Below are 17,095 nucleotides of genomic sequence, written 5' to 3'. Positions count from 1 at the left end.
AATTAAAATTCAATACGAAACAAACAAAAACAGAAAGCTATGTGTCTAAATTTCTCTAAATTGTACACTAGACAAAACAGAAACTTTGTGGTAGCCATAACATGCATGAAGAATGATGAAGACAGATACGTACAAGAAAGAATACATTAACAATCACTACTGTTTACAATAATTCTTTGTTTTCCTCATGCATTTCACATAAACACATCATGATATTAAACCTGGAAGTCTGTAAGTGTTGATGTGGAGTCACAAGGATCGGAGAAAACACATTTTACCAAATTGTTTCCACAAAAATCAACTAAGGAACAGAGTAACTCATGTGCACAACCAGAAGTTGTACTAGAGTGGGGCCTCCCCCCCCAAAAAAAAAAAAAAATAAATAAATAAAAAAAACATGAACAAGTAACCAGAGATTCCCGATGGTTATAGGAACATCACATGCAGGCATTTGGAATTTAGATCTGTAGCAATATTGGGGCTTTTAATACATGATAGTGCACGTTTTAAAGTTTACAAAAGGAAAAGATAATAAAAAGAAAGAGAAAAAAAAACAGGAAACAAAAAATGTTGAGACACCTCTGATCCATGCCTGACATAAATTCAGTGACTGGTTGCACAGAAATCATTCACTTTCAAATCACTTCATTTGAAGGTGAAAACTGTCACAATAAAAATACACCTTTATGTATAGCTTGTTTGACTGGGCCCAATTTCATAGAGCTGCTAAGCACAAACATTTGCTTAGCATGAAATTTCTTCCGTGATAAAAACAGGATTACCAACCAAATTTCCATTTGTTGCATACTGCTTGTTACTGGTAATCAGCTGTTGTTTGCTTATCCTGAAAATCACGTGGAAACTTGGTTGGTATTCCTGTTTTTATCAAGGAAGAAATTTCATGCTAAGCAAATTTTTATGCTAAGCAGCTCTATCAAATTGGGCCCTGGACAAATTGACCGTATATTCAGAGCCCATTGTTGGGCTTTGTTGAAGTGCACAACTTCATGTCCTACACAAATATAATGTATGTGATGAGTCAAGTTTCCCAAAAAATTTGAATGCGCCTAAAACCTCCAGTCTAAGGCAACAACTTGCACATTTGTCACAACCAAACAACATTTTAAAAAACAAAAACATAAACACAACTTTAACTCGATAGGTGGCAGCCGAAAAAAGGGATTTTTGTTGTCTCCCCGGCTAGCTGGAAAGACGAGTACCTTAGAGACGATGCGTTGCCATGCCGACCGTGTAGGCGTTATAGGTTTCTTCCTCATTAACATAAGCTGGGCCATGGCTACGGATTCAAACTTTTTGGAGATGCTGCTGGTCTCAAGCTGGTTAAAGGAGGGAACACAGGGATACACAAAGACAGTGGTATTACATCAATGTTAATAGAGAATATACAAAAAAAAGGGACGAATATATCGGAGCGAATAGTGGCGAGGATGGGTAGGGTTTGGGGGCGACTTACCCTCCAATGACAATTTCAAATAAACCCGAAGCTTTCAGCGACTCTCAATGGATACACAAAAGATTCTTTGCAGTTGACATCATTGGCCGCCGTCTTTATATATGAATTGTACATGAGTGAAGAGCTATCATTGGCCGAGAGTCGTGTATATTATAGCGCGTACACATGTTTCCATTGTTTTACATCAAAGTTTGCGGTCAATGACGCGTATTCTATTTATACCCACATTGTGTTTGTGTTTAGAGTCTGCCAATAGTATAAGATTTTTGGAATCAAAAGTTGCATGCGATTATAATGTGTGTCGTGTTCGAGTGGTACACTTGGACTATAGTTTGATAAAGAGTGAAAGCACAAAAACTTGCTCGGCTAAAACTGCAAACTAAAACTGAGTACACAGTGCTAACACACATCGGTGTATATGGGTAAAAACCAAAATTAATCAACAAAAACTGAGACTTGTTTCCTCGTCTTCTCTCCATGGGGTTCTTGGATAGTACAGTGATTAAGTTTGCTTTTCTGAGAGTCCTTGGCGAATCACAACCCAAATAAATGAAATGAAATAGTACATGGCCCCAAAACAAGCAGTTGATATTTAGGTCTGAAGCACAGTTCCCAATCCAACGACCCCAAAAGTCGCCCAGTTTCCTACATAGAATTTTGAAGGATTTGCGACTGTAACGATTTCAGTTTAATTTGAGAATCCAAACCACACTCCAATCTCACTATGTTGGTTTCATGTCTGCATCTTTCCTAATTAAAGTAACAGAAGTGACTTCTTGTCTCACTCTTGCAGGATAAAAAAATGTCAAACAATGTCAAACCATTGGATGCCTTTCAGGACATCATTTCTTATTTTAACCCTTTTGTTCTTTAAACTCAGATACTTTTTTGCACACAGCCTTATAGCGCTGTGTTTGGCATTTTCGGATTGCCTTGCTTTAGTTTACCATCATCAATGGACATATTCAATTCTTTCTCTTTCCGATGATGGTAAGCTTGGGTATGAAGGGTAAACACGGACAAAACTACAGGTTACAAAGAGTTCTATGTGCCGAGGCTTGAGTGCTTTTTTGTGTGTGTTAAATTGGTCAACGAAAGTTGCTATTAGGGCTCAAGCAAAGTGTAAGTGCAAGGTTGACTTAAGTCGACGTTGGGGCAAAAACAGTGTATAGTGCAGTCGACTAAAGTTGCTATTGGAGCTCAAAGGGTCAAAGGCCCACTGTATAAAGGCCAAAGGTGACACCTTTTTGTGTGTGTTAAATTGGTCAACTAAATTTGCTATTGAGGCTCGAGAAGCAAAGTACAAGTGCAAAGTTGACTAAAGTCGCCATTGCAATGCATTGGGGCTAAAACAGTGTATATTAGTGCACAGTCAACTAAAGTCCCTATTGGAGCTCAAAGGGTCAAAGGTCCATTGTATAATGGCCAAAGGTGTAATCCTTGCCTTCATCAAAGTGGGGAAAACTGGAAGGGTGGCAGTGAAGGGAAAAAGTGGCAGGGAAGTTTGAGGAAGTGTGTTAATAAATTATTAGTGTGTTAATAACGTGTACACAGCCCTGAAGGAACATTTGGATCGGAGCATTTCGTTGCTGTATTTTGTCAGCAAGTACAGAATCTACAATTAAAATAAAATAAAAATCCCAAATAGTTTCAATCTGTAAGCTCAATTATTGTAAACTTAGCTTTCTGCAAGAGGACAAGTTTCAATTTGAAATTTTCAATGTCAAATTATGTCCATAAAATTACACTGGAAGAGCCTACAATTCATTGTTACTTACTTTGATTGTTGCAATTAAAGTAAGCCGCATATGAGAAACACAAAATCTGTGTTAAAACATAAATTTTGTTGCATTCACTGAAAAGTGATCCGCAAATTTTATGGGATTTTTTACAGATTGGTTGGATGGTGTTTTTATTGAGAACTAGCGAAAAAAAGAAAGCAAGTTTCTTTTCCAAAAAAAACAAAGATGTACTTTCCGTTTATATGGATAGTTCTTGATAGACGCCATCTTTATGGGCAACGTTGGTTTTGGCTTAGAGCTGCGTCAAGATCTAATTTTGCTACGCAGTCAAGAAGTTCATTGACCAATCATGCAAGGAGTTTTATAAAAACTCACGCATGAATAAGCGGTGTTAACGCAAAATGCATAGTTGTGCGTTAAAGGGTCTATGTACTTTTTGTAGGACACAAAACATAATGTCAACAGATTTACATTAAACTTACACAGTTTGCAGATAATAATAGTAGAAAGCTTCCCTTCAAATAGTACTTGCTGAGGTGATGTAGTTTTTGAGAAATGAGTAAAACAATGTCATGAAAATAATTTTCATCTCAGTGATTATGAGACGAAAATTATTTTAGCATGTAAAAACGTATTTTCATGACATTGTTTTACTCATTTCTCAAAAACTACAGCACCCCAGCAACTAATATTTTAAGGTACGCTTTCTACTATCATTATCTTCAAACGGTGTAAATCTAATGTAAATCTGTTGACATTGTGTTTTGTGTAAGAAAAAGTACCCAATTCCTTTAGAAAAAGATGATATTACCCAGAAAGATGGCCGACTTTACACCATTCGATGGCCAGTGAGAACTATCTTTACAACAAAAAATGATGACACAAATTTTCTTGAAGATGCTATGTCAGATTTTTTGCCCCAAACATGAAAAAAAAATAGATTTTTTTGAGTGAATGGTATTTCAAAGAGTATCACCCGCTCTAACGAAAAAAAGTTTAACTTCTACTTTTTATGGTCAGGAACCATGACAACAAATTAAAACGTTTCTAATAAAACACATAAGAATTGGTCAAGTGATATATTGTCGGGATCCCGACAAAAACTGATTTTGAGCACTTTATTTCACTGCTACTAATAATTGGCGGACTTTTTCGAGCAATGGCTCAAATGAAAGCTTGTAACTTTCTCTTCCCCCATCAAAACCCCTATTGAATTTTAAATCAAAATTTTATGGCTGAAATGAAACCTTGTAACTTTCTCTTCCCAAATCAAAATTTTGGGGTCAAATCTGACATAGCATCTTTAAATCACTAATTTTTGTTTGCCAAACTCAAAGGTTACTTCAGGGTAGTAACAAGTGCACAAATAATGACTACAAGTTTTCACCGTTGGTTTTGAACCGTGGATTTGTTAGTAGTGGGTTCTTGACGTTGCAGGGTTGCAAGACTGGTCTACGGCCACTGACTATGATATTACCACTCTGGAGACAATTATTCAGCTAAAAATACCGACTATTTTCTTCACACACAGATTCTGGTGAGTTGTGAGGGAAAATCTTAGACAAACCTGGTAGTGTTCTTCCCCATCGAGATTGGCATACATTTGCTGAACGTGTTTTTCGGGGGGAACGTTAAATATAAGAGAAAAACTATCGTTAAATTATTTGGGGAAAATATTCAGTTCGGAAGAGTTTGGATTGCTAGTTTTTTCTTCATATTAGTAGTTACCTACTTGGCAAAATTTTGCACACTCTCAATTTTAGTTTGCATTCAGGAAAACCATTTTTATTATGATTATTATTTTTCAAGAACTGCTATCAACCATTTTGTAAGCATCTTTCAGAACATCCTAGGCCTTTTTTACAAAGTGCTAAGATTTATCTGAAGATGTCAATATATCGAGCTGTCGATTAGTATTGTGACTTCACACTTTTCTTGATACACATATCCTAATCAATGTTATTGTCACAGTTTGTTCCTTTTAACCTGTAGCCAGTGTGTGGGTTTACTGAGCCGTGAATCTTTCCTTCTTTGTTTTCCCCACCTGTGTGCTTTGTTAATGGCGCACTTATTTCTTTTAAGACGTGGTCACGCTTGAGTAATAATGTGGTACATAAATAAAAGGTTACACATGCCATAGCCGTTGTCATCACCCTTTGTAAGCTTTGATTTTGTAAACAAATTACTTAATTATTTGTTATCGTACACAAAATGATTCAACCGTTTGCCAGTTGCTGGTTTCCCCTTTCTTTAAATGTCTTGGTTAAGTTCATTGATTTTTAGTCTGACAGTGCGTACCAACTTATGGTGTTCAACCTTGTAAGCTGGTTGTATGTAACATCAATCTAAGTGCTCTGTGAAATCGGCCCCTGGATATATTCTGAATGATATCTGCCTACAAATTGGTTGCTAGCACTGCTTGAAAAAAACAATAACTTAAAAAAGTGGTGCATTGTAAAATCCTACTCCATGGATATTTCCCAGTAACAATGCATTAGTTCCACAAGAGATTACTCCCTCCTAAAACATTTCCTAGTTCTTAAATGAAGAATTTCCTGTGTAAAAAGGTAACCATATCAAAGGAATATGTCGCCCCAGGAGTCGTGGCCGAGCGGTTAAGAGCACCGAATTCAAGCTCTGCTGATTCTGTTCAGCAGAGTGTGGGTTCGAATCCCGGTCGTGACACTTGTGTCCCTGAGCAAGACACTTAACTATTGTTGATTCTCTCCACCCAGGGGTGGATTCTTGTCATTGATTTAGCCAAGTAACGCATTTGTTGCACGAGGCTGTATACTCCCCAGGGAGCTGAGATGGTTTAAGGAGTGAATTAAGGCCCAGTGACCAGGGGTAATAATTTGAAGCGCTTTGAGACACCCGTTCGGGAGTGAAAAGGCGCTATAGAAACTCAAAATAACATTAATATTATAGAAGAAAAACTCAGGTAATAGAGAGTGATAAACGAGCCCCAAAGGAGAGCCCTGTCCAGGAATTTGATTGAAGACATTCATCAGGAATGTCGTTGATGAAACAAGGGCCTGGTTGTGTTTGCTGCCCCGGAATTCATCATCTGATAGCAACAGCGACATACAGGTATTCTAAAATTTATCTCCTCAAACCCTGCCCTCTGACAAATTGATGATGTTTCTCCTACTTCCACCCAATGTACCTCAAATAATTGAAGGCTGTTCAAATAATCATCTGCCTCATGCAACATTTCCGAAAATGAATTATATTTTCTTTTTGCTATTCAAATATCAAATCTCTTTAAGGCACTGGACACTATTGGTAGTTAATCAAAACAATTGTTAGCATAAACACTTACTTGGTAACGAGCAATGGAGAGCTGTTGATAGTATCAAACATTGTGAGAAATAGCTCCCTCTGAAGTAACATAGTTTTTTGAGAAAGAGGTAATTTCTCACTCAAATATTTATGTATCTGAACTGAACTGATTTTTTTTCAACAAGGGTGTTTTTCTTTCATTATTCTCTTGCAACTTCGATGACCAATTGAGTGCAAATTTTCACAGGTTTGTGATCTTATGCATTATGTTAAGATACACCAAGTGAGAATACTGGTCTTTGACAATTACCAAAGGTGTCCAGTGCCTTTAAGGAGGGGATTCTTTATCTTATGTGGCATCATCTTGTCAAAACAGATGATAATTTTTTTTAAAGAAAACAGATGATTATTTGTTAAAGGCAGTGAACACTATTGGTAATAACTCAAAATAATTTTAAGCATAAAAAGATACTTGGTTACAAGCAATGTAGAGCTGTTGATAGTATAAAACATTGTGAGAAACAGCTCCCTCTGAAGGAATATTTTCCATGAATTTGATTTCGAGACCTCAGATTTAGAATTTGAGGTCTCGAAATCAAGCATCTGAAAGCACACGACTTTGTGTACCAAGGGTATTTTTTCTTTGATTATCTCGCAGCTTTGGTTGTCTCGCAGGTTTGTTATTTTATGCATATGTTGAGATCCACCACGTGAAAAGACTGGTCTTTGACAATAGGAGACTTTCCAACGCTAGGCGGCAGCAGACATACCGGGTAAATTTCCATTGTTTACGTAGTTCTGAACATGCGCATAATTCTGAGAACAATGGATTTACCCGGTAAGTCTGCTGCCCTCTATCGTCCCAGAAAGTCTCCCATTGTCAATAGTGTCAAGTGTCTTCAAAAGATTGATTGTATTTAACTTCCCTCTGGGGAGTAACACACAACTTTATTTAAACAACTCTCTTTTATCAAACGTCTTTGCAGGAGATATTCACTGTGACGTCTTACCTTAAAATCATCGTCCAATTCATCAGCACTATCCTCTTCACTTACTTCCCCTGCCTCAAGATTCTCATTGTGGTCCACTGGTAATTTTTTGGCCTACATTCGACCATAAAACAACAACAAATTTAATACATCCATCAATGTGTCAATGTCAGGGGAAGGGAGGGAGAGAGGGATGGGGGGGGGGACACACGACACAAGCTTCAAAGCGAAGCTTGAATTTAAAGGCAGTGGACACTATTGGTAATTACTCAAAATAATTATTAGCATAAAACCTTTCTTGGTGACGAGTAATGGGGAGAGGTATAAAACATTGTGAGAAACGGCTCCTTCTGAAGTGCCATAGTTTTCGAGAAAGAAGTAATTTTCCACGAATTTGATTTCAAGACCTCAGATTTAGAACTTGAGGTCTCGAAATCAACCATCTAAACGCACACAATTTCGTGTGAAACAGGTGTGTTTTCCTTTCATTGTTATCTCGCAAGTTGGATGACCGATTGAGCTCAAATTTTCACAGGTTTATTATTTTATGCATAAGTTGAGATACACCATCTGTAAAGGCTAGACTTTGACAATAACCAATAGTGTCCACTGCCTTTAATTACAAAAAATCTATCAGCATGGGTTGCACCCGGTGGGTCATAACCTCCTGACTTAAAAATAAAATTTCAAAGAGCTGCTTAAGCAACAAATAATAATGCCTATTTCTTGCTTAGCATAAGTGAGCAGGACACCAGTCACATATAGTACACATGGATTGGTATGTTGGCTGGCTCCTTTAATAGCGAAGCTTGAATTTAATGACATAAATCAATCACAGTTCTGAGTCCAATTTCATAGAACTGCTTAAGCAGCAAATAATGCTTAACATTTTTCCTGCTGAGTAAAAAATGAAAAGGATACCAGTCACAACTCGTACATGCGGAATGGTAATTTTGCTGGTTCCCTTATATTCAGTAAGCAGCATATTGTTGTGCTTTATGAAATTGGCTCGGACCTATAGCACTGAAAATGTTGCTTAAAGAAATTATTTTGATCTATATGGGTCGGTACATTTTTGTCAGGGGTAAAAGTCATTACTAACAAAAAAGTCTGAAACTTGGATACAAATTCAAAGGTATGTTGAAATGATGCCATTTTAACCTTTTGGTAACCCCTGGGGTTATAGATTCCAAGGAGCTTTTGGAAACAGTATCCAAAGCACTAGAGAATTAGACCAATGAGCAGGATTTCTTTATTTGGAGAAAAAAATATTGTCTGATTTTCTTCACTAGGCCGACATAAAAAGTCTGAGTTCAGCCAAATGTTTGAACAATCTCATCCCTGTTTTGTACATGGGGAATTGTTGCTTTCATTCCTGACTTTCTCAGAGTGAAATTTGAAACATTGCATCATTGGATTTCGACAATAAATAGGTCATTACATTCTGAGTAGGAAACTTTCGTTGGTTAAAAGGTGAAATTCAATGCCGTTTTGGTTGAATATATCATCAAAAGTCAGGAATGAACCGAAAGATCCCTATGCAAAAATGTACAGACACGCATTTGTGTATCACGTTCCATTTACTGCCATAATAAAAAGCTACTTGGAACATTTTTTTTTTTAAATGTCAGCCATCCATCAATGACTTTGCATCCCGAATTTCTACAAACAACTTGTACCTAGCCAGGGGATGGATTTCACAAGGAGTTAAGACTAGTCTTATCTCGAGTTAGGACTAGTCTTAAGTTTTTAATAACTCCTAGGACTAGTCCTAAGTTGCTAGTTACTCGTCCTAACTTAGAGGACTAGTCTTAAGTTTTTAATAACTCCTAGGACTAGTCCTAAGTTGCTAGTTACTCGTCCTAACTTAGAGGACTAGCCTTAAGTTTTTAATAACTCCTAGGACTAGTCCTAAGTTGCTAGTTACTCGTCCTAACTGAGAGGACTAGCCTTAAGTTTTTAATAACTCCTAGTACTAGTATTAAGTTGCGAGTTACTCGACCTAACTTAGAGGACTAGTCTTAAGTTTTTAATAACTCTAGGACTAGTCCTAAGTTGCAAGTTACTCGTCCTAACTTAGAGGACTAGCCTTAAGTTTTTAATAACTCCTAGTACTAGTATTAAGTTGAGAGTTACTCGACCTAACTTAGAGGACTAGTCTTAAGTTTTTAATAACTCTAGGACTAGTCCTAAGTTGCAAGTTACTCGTCCTAACTTAGAGGACTAGCATTAAGTTTTTAATAACTCCTAGTACTAGTATTAAGTTGCGAGTTACTCGACCTAACTTAGAGGACTAGTCTTAAGTTTTTAATAACTCCTAGTACTAGTATTAAGTTGCGAGTTACTCGACCTAACTTAGAGGACTAGTCTTAAGTTTTTAATAACTCCTAGGACCAGTCCTAAGTTGCGAATTACTCGTCGTAACTAAGGATTAGCCTGAAGTTCTTAATATCTCCTAGGACTAGTCCTGAGTTACTGGTCTTAACTTAGGACTATAGCCTTAACTTCTTAATAACTCCTAGGACTAGTTCTAAGTTACGAGTTACTCGTCCTAACTTAGGACAAGCCTTAAGTTTTTAATAACTCCTAGGACTAGTCCTAGTTAGGACTATCTTTGTTTTCCATTTTAAATCATTTTTGATCCTGTGCAAAAATTAAAAACAAATCTTTAATTTGCCAGCAAATAATAATACTTATGTAATTTCACATTACCTTGATGAGAATTTTTCCCTTCAGTTCTTCGGGAGAAGGCAGTGATATTTTACTGGAGTTGATTGGCGGTATATGCAACATTTCTGTCAATGTTTCATTAAGGAAACACAAGGGAACAAGAAGTCAGAGTATTTGACAGGACAGAAGAGATATTGCTACCCCAGCAGTCTTCAAGGCATCGATTAGAAATCAATTATTCAAGTACCATCCCATCACTCCAACAAAGCAATATTCCCCCAGCATCAAAAGTTCACTGACATGTTCTAATTTCCACACAAGTCACGGTGAAAAACATCGAGGGGTCAACAAAACAGATTAAATCAACTCGCTCCAGTAGTTTTTCCCAATTCAATTCCTGGAGACTGAAAAGAAAGCAAAACTAATTACTAGTGGGGGAAAAAAAAAATCAATTACTAGACCTTTCAACATAAAATTAGCACACTGTCGTGGGGTTGATACATTTTGTAAACCAAGTTTGTGGCCATGACATGAATCCCCATTCACTGTGAGTAAAGATGCATGTACATTGAAAATCGGAGAGCAATGTTTTTTTTTCAGGAGAATCGCGTAACTCCATTATACATGCTGAAATAATTGTCATCCCACTGAATCGAAAGTTATTTATGTGAGAGAACCAATGACTGACAGAAAAACCAATCATTTGATCAAATGATGGTCAAAGGGGCGGAGACATTGGCAAGTATGAAGTAATGACCATTGAACCAGTGATAAAGTCTTGGAGTTTCATCTTTTCATAATATGTACAGGTAGGCAGCAATTTGATTTAAGTTTCAAGTCGGAACATTTTTCATGAAAGGTTATCATTGTTTTAGCTCATTCAACTGGAACCAGTGATGGACTCTTTGAGTTTTATATTTTCATATGTGTTTACCTTATTTTTTAGTCAGTACATCATTACAATAAGGCGTTAACACAATTTGAGGTTTTCATCGTTTTAGCTCATTCATCTGGAACCAGTGATAAACTCTTTTAAGTTTTATCTTTTGGTGTGAATTTTCATGTACAAAGCAATATTTGATTCAGTTTCCAGTCAGTACATCATTGCAAACAGGAGTTATGACCATTTTAGGTTTTCATTGTTTCAGCTCATTCATCTGGAACCAATAACAGAGAGATTGATTTTTGTTAAAACAATTTATTTCAAAACTTAAAGATTTAAGTTTGAGTTTGGTTCTTTAAAATCCAGATGTCTATGTTTGAGATATATGTTTTTAGGATTCATTTTGATGAATATTGATAGCTCATAAAAGTGCAAAATATAAAATAGCCTTGTGAACTTGTCAAAAATGGCTGAAAAAATGTACAAGGCCTTGTGAACTTGTCAAATTTTGGCTGAAAAAGGTGTACAAGGCTGGCTGAAAAAGTGTAAAGGCCTTTTTTATTAGAATATAGGATTTATTGCGATGAATATTGATAGTTAATAAAAGTGCATTAAATAAAATAATTACAAGGGAGTATTTCTTATCAAACATTGGTGCAGTAGGCTAATACTAATGTCTTTTCATTGAAATGGACCTATCAATTAGGCAATATAAAAAATAAAATATTGATAGTTAAAACAAGGTCAACAATTTCTTTAAAAGACTGTTTTTATTCAAAAAAAAACTTTAACTGTTCTTTTTTATTCAAAAAACTTCAATATTATTGAAAAAACATATCTGAAAATTTCCATTGTTACATGTAACAATCTCACCTGGGCTTGTACGTACCCAAAACAACTCAACTCAAAGACTGAAACTTAAAACAAATACTTAAACATGTCCAATGAACGCGGACGGCTGGACGGATGGACGGACGCCAGATGGAAATTGGTACTACATAGGGCACGCACTGCTTCGCAGCTCACCAAAAACTATGAATTTGATCTGGATGGGCCAAAAAAAAAAGGGGGGAGGGTAGGGGTGCCCCCCCCCCCCGATTATGCAACCTGTATAACATTATTCACACTCAGAATGACAGCAAGTAAGGAACTGCATGACAGAACATCCTTGTGTAGCCCTAGGGGGGAAACCCTCATCGGTAGCTTAGATTTGATTTGCATAAATCCTTCCGACAGTCGCCAAGGCATGCTCACATAATCTCCTGGCCTAAGCTAAACATAACAAAATCCCACCAACATTTTCTTTTTCACTTTCCTGCAGGCGTGTTTTTAATTTCGCAGACTCGCGGTATTTTCGTTAGACTCAATAAAGAATGAGAGCAATCCGGTTGGGATGTTTATGCCACGTTCGAGCTTCCAGCTGAATTTCCATGGGTGGGAAAAAATACTACTATGAAATGTGTCCGTTGAAGATAAAAGGGTAATGTGGTGTTGGAAGGGAAAATCCCAGAAGGGGATGTAACACCGGCAATTTTTAACACAACTCGTGGAGGCAACCACTTGCACTGTATAATAATAAATGATCATCTGTTCTTATAAAGCTCTATATTATAAAGATCACGGCGTTGTTTACAAGCATCAAAGTTCATCAAGTAGATAGAACATTCCAGGAAAAGGATTATCAAACAAAAATACTACAGCAAAAAAAACTAGGTTTGGTTCAAGTACTTCCTAAATGATTGAAATGTATCTAACAATCTGACTTGAGATGACAGTTCATTTCAAAATTGAGAGCTGTGTTAGTGAAAGCATTCACCAGCAAGAACGGTGCAGTCAGAGCCCCGAGCAAGAGTCTTTCTTGGTGCATGACGTGTTTGCGTACAGTTAGTAAAAGCAAATAAACATTCATACGCTCAACAAAAATTTGCTTCCCATTCGCATTCACAGGAAGTATGAACCAGGCTTTAGGTGGGATTGGAACCCCAACCCCCTAGATTCTAGATATTTATTCAACTGATGGCAAAGGATACCTCCGACTATTTCAATTAAGTACAAGGCCATTTTCTTCTGTTGTTAAAGGTTGCAGTGGTTCTCAATTGACAAGATGACGTAAAAATTCGCTTGGCATTTACACTCGCAGGAAGTATGAACCAGGCTTTAGGTGGGATTGGAACCCCAACCCCCTAGATTCTAGAGTAGATATTTATTCAACTGATGGCAAAGGATACCTCCGACTATTTCAATTAAGTACAAGGCCATTTTCTTCTGTTGTTAAAGGTTGCAGTGGTTCTCAATTGACAAGATGACGTAAAAATTCGCTTGGCACTTACACTCGCAGGAAGTATGAACCAGGCTTTAGGTGGGATTGGAACCCCAACCCCCTAGATTCTAGAGTAGATATTTAATCAACTGATGGCAAAGGATACCTCCGAGTATTTCAATTAAGTACAAGGCCATTTTTTCTCTGTTATTTAAGGTTGCAGTGGTTCTCAATTGACAAGATGCATTTGCATTCACAGCAGGAAGTATGAACCAGGCTTTAGGTGGGATTGGAACCCCAACCCCCTAGATTCTAGAGTAGATATTTATTCAACTGATGGCAAAGGATACCTCAGTATTTCAATTAAGTACGAGGCCATTTTCTTCTGTTGTTCAAGGTTGCAGTGGTTCTCAATTGACAAGATGACGTAAAAATTCGCTTGGCATTTACACTCGCAGGAAGTATGAACCAGGCTTTGAGTGGGATTGGAACCCCAACCCCCTAGATTCTAGAGTAGATATTTATTCAACTAATGGCAAAGGATACCTCCTAGTATTTCAATTAAGTACAAGGCCATTTTCTTCTGTTGTTCAAGGTTGCAGTGGTTCTCAATTGACAGGATGACTGGGTAGGGACTGGTGACGAAGGCGTACTTGCTGATGATGGAGATGACGTCGCGGAATTTGATCTTTGAGGTTAGGGTGTAGCCGTGGTAGATGATGGGCTCACCGTCTTTGCCATCCCAACAATCCACTAGAAAAAAATATAAAAGTCAAAAACTTCCTTAAAGACACTGGACACTATTGGTAATTGTCAAAGACTAGCCTTCACAGTTGGTGTATCTCAACATATGCATAAAATAATGAACCTGTGAAAATTTGAGCTCAATCGGTCATCGAACTTGCGAGATAATAATGAAGCAAAAAAATACCCTTGTCACATGAAGGTGTGTGCGTTTAGATGGTTGATTTCGAGACCTCAAGTTCTAAACTTGAGGTCTTGAAATCAAATTCGTGGAAAATTACTTCTTTCTCGAAAACTATGGCACTTCAGAGGGGGCCGTTTCTCACAATGTTTTATACCATCAACCTCTCCCTATCACTCATCACCAAGAAAGGTTTTATGCTAATAATTATTTTGAGTAATTACCAATAGTGTCCACTGCCTTTAATAATAAAATAATAATAAACCATTCTTATATAGCGCATATCACTGTGAGGTCCCTATGCGCTGTACAAGGAAATCAACAATTATTGTACAAAGTAAACAGATATGTTTTTAACCAGGTTTTGAATTGTTCTGATGTCGCAGCCTGTTTGGCAACCTCTGGAAGACTGTTCCATAACTGGACTGCTGCATATTGGAAAGAGCGAGAACCATACGGCTTGGTTTTTATAACTGGGGGAGTCAGAAGGGTTATATTTGAAGATCAAAGATTTCTGGTTGTTTTGTACCCCTGAACTAAGCTTTGAAGATAAACAGGGGCAATACCATGGATATATTGACAAGTCAGAACAAAAACTTTGAAATCAATTCTAGCCCGTATTGGTAGCCAATGTAAATCCCTTAGCATGGGTGTGATGGTTTCCCGAGTGCGAGTTCTGGTGACAAGTCTGGACGCTATGTCTTTCTTTGCTTGTGTTTACTTTTAGGAATAAAACAACCACTTCTTTAGCTATTTCTTTAATGCTTTCTTTGTTTGTGTTTTCAGAGTAAAACATTAAATTTTGCATGAATTTTTTTTTCTTTCTTAGTTGTTTAGAAATAAAACAATAAATTCTTTAGCAATTTCTCTCTTTCTTAGAAGCAAGACAATAACTTCTTTAGCAAATTCTTCATTTCTCTGCAATGTGTTTAAAAAAAGGAACCAAAAAACTTCTAGCTATTTTTTCTTCTGTAGGTGTTTTATTATCTGTAAATGGTTGTTTTCGCTTTACTTTTATTTTTTTGTTTAATTTCTTTTTTATTTACCCTTAGTTTTTCTGTATCAAAGATAAATAGAGTACACCAATGAGTTATTTAGCCATTAGTTTTTCTCGAATAAATATTTAAAGGCAGTGGACACTATTGGTAACTACTCAAAATAATTATTAGCATAAAACCTTACTTTGAAATGAGGAGAGGTTGATGGTATAAAACATTGTGAGAAACGGCTCCCTCTGAAGTAACGTAGTTTTCGAGAAAGAAGTCATTTTCCACAAATTTGATGTCGAGACCTCAGAATTAGATTTTGAGGTCTCAAAATCAAGCATCTGAAAGCACACAACTTCGTGTGGCAATTTTTTTTCTTTCATTATTATCTCACAACTTCGATGGCCAATTGAGCTCAAATTTTCACAGGTTTGTTATTTTATGCTTACGTGGACATACACCAAGTCAGAAGAATGGTCTTTGACAATTACCAATAGTGTCCTAAGGGTCTTTTAAACAGTCTGTTTTGCTGGTCTTCACATGAAAATTTGCTGATAATCATGATACTCTTTGCAGGGACACTGGCTTTGTGACAACAGATGAAATATCTATATGAATGAATGATAATAATAATAATAACCCATTTTTATATAGCGCTTTTCACACCCGGAGGGGGTCCCAAAGCGCTTCACATTATTACCCCTGGTCACTGGGCCTTAAATCACCCCTTAAACCATCTCAGCTCCCTGGTGGGGAGTACGCAGCCTGTGCAACATTAATATACGCTACTCAACTAAATCAATCACAAGGACTATCTCTGCCCTCGCAGGTACCCATTTACCCCTGGGTGGAGAGAAGCAATTATAGTTAAGTGTCTTGCTCAGGGACACAAGTGTCACGACCGGGATTCGAACCCACACTCTGCTGAACAGAAACACCAGGACACTTCTCTCTCTTCTAAAATGAATCCCTCTGCAGTGTCAAAATTGTTATCTAGTTCTTGATATCCATACTGTATAGTTGTATTCTTTGTACTATAATAAGTGCTTTTGAGTGATGTCTTTTCTATAAAATGAACATTGAACTTTGACCTTTGACATCATTAGCCGAGGACACCACTCCACATAAAACAGTACACTTTTCCCCAGGCCGAACAGAAAAATTGAAAATGCCATCCAAATGTGTCACCTCTTTGGTTTGCCTAAAAACATAACATCTGATCAAATTAAACGTATGTTTCTCTTTGATGATTGTGATCTAGCAGTCTTTAAACAGCTTGTGCGTGGGTCCGAGACCAGATCACCATCACACAAATTAAAAATACCCAGGTTCTCGTACCTTTACAGCGCTTGTCGACGCTGTCCGTTTATCGGACATCTGTTGTGGTTTATAATTTTTAATAATGCTCGTTCATGTAAACATAACTTCATGCCAGAGGGCTTAAGTGTTGACAAGGCGAACGTGACTCCGATACTGTTTATGACCAGGGTTGTCGGTGAAACACAAGAGCTGAATTGGATCCAGCCCCTTGAGACAATGTCGTGTGCTTAAACCGAGTTTAAACCCACGGAAAACCGCCAGAGCCGTGCTTAAAGGGAGAGTCATTATTTCGTGGGGAGGCACAAGTTAATTAAATCCTACCACTCAGTTTTCGGTAAACATACCGGTTCTTGGAAAATTTCATCAACTTTTGTTGTCACATTGCAGGGGAAACTGAGAGGGATAGTTTTTGTATGCATGTCAGTATTAACGCTTGATTTGACAGAGGCAATTAATTTTCTCGACTAGGCAGTATTTTAGAAGGAATATTTGAACTTTGTGATTTGTGACTTTTTAAAGAAAGGCTGATCAAATTGAGTTTCTTAAATTTACTTATTCAGTGCG

At 37.2% G+C, this 17,095-nt stretch overlaps 1 protein-coding gene across 1 annotated transcript in view; it reads right to left on the bottom strand.

Annotated features, from left to right (window-relative positions):
• Window positions 1–17,095, bottom strand: part of LOC117302180 — a 135,120-nt gene that overhangs the window by 16,452 nt on the left and 101,573 nt on the right. The window contains exons 10-13 of the mRNA XM_033785994.1: window positions 13,847–14,053; window positions 10,200–10,282; window positions 7,509–7,601; window positions 1,221–1,337 (exon numbers count right to left, since the gene is read on the bottom strand). Coding sequence (XP_033641885.1) covers window positions 1,221–1,337; window positions 7,509–7,601; window positions 10,200–10,282; window positions 13,847–14,053 — 500 coding nt within the window. The remainder of the gene's footprint in view (window positions 1–1,220; window positions 1,338–7,508; window positions 7,602–10,199; window positions 10,283–13,846; window positions 14,054–17,095) is intronic.

This window comes from Asterias rubens, chromosome 18, assembly GCF_902459465.1.
Source record: "Asterias rubens chromosome 18, eAstRub1.3, whole genome shotgun sequence".
Lineage (NCBI taxonomy): Eukaryota > Metazoa > Echinodermata > Asteroidea > Forcipulatida > Asteriidae > Asterias > Asterias rubens.
Note: the sequence above shows the minus strand (reverse complement) of the source record. Positions and strands in the feature narration are given on the sequence as shown.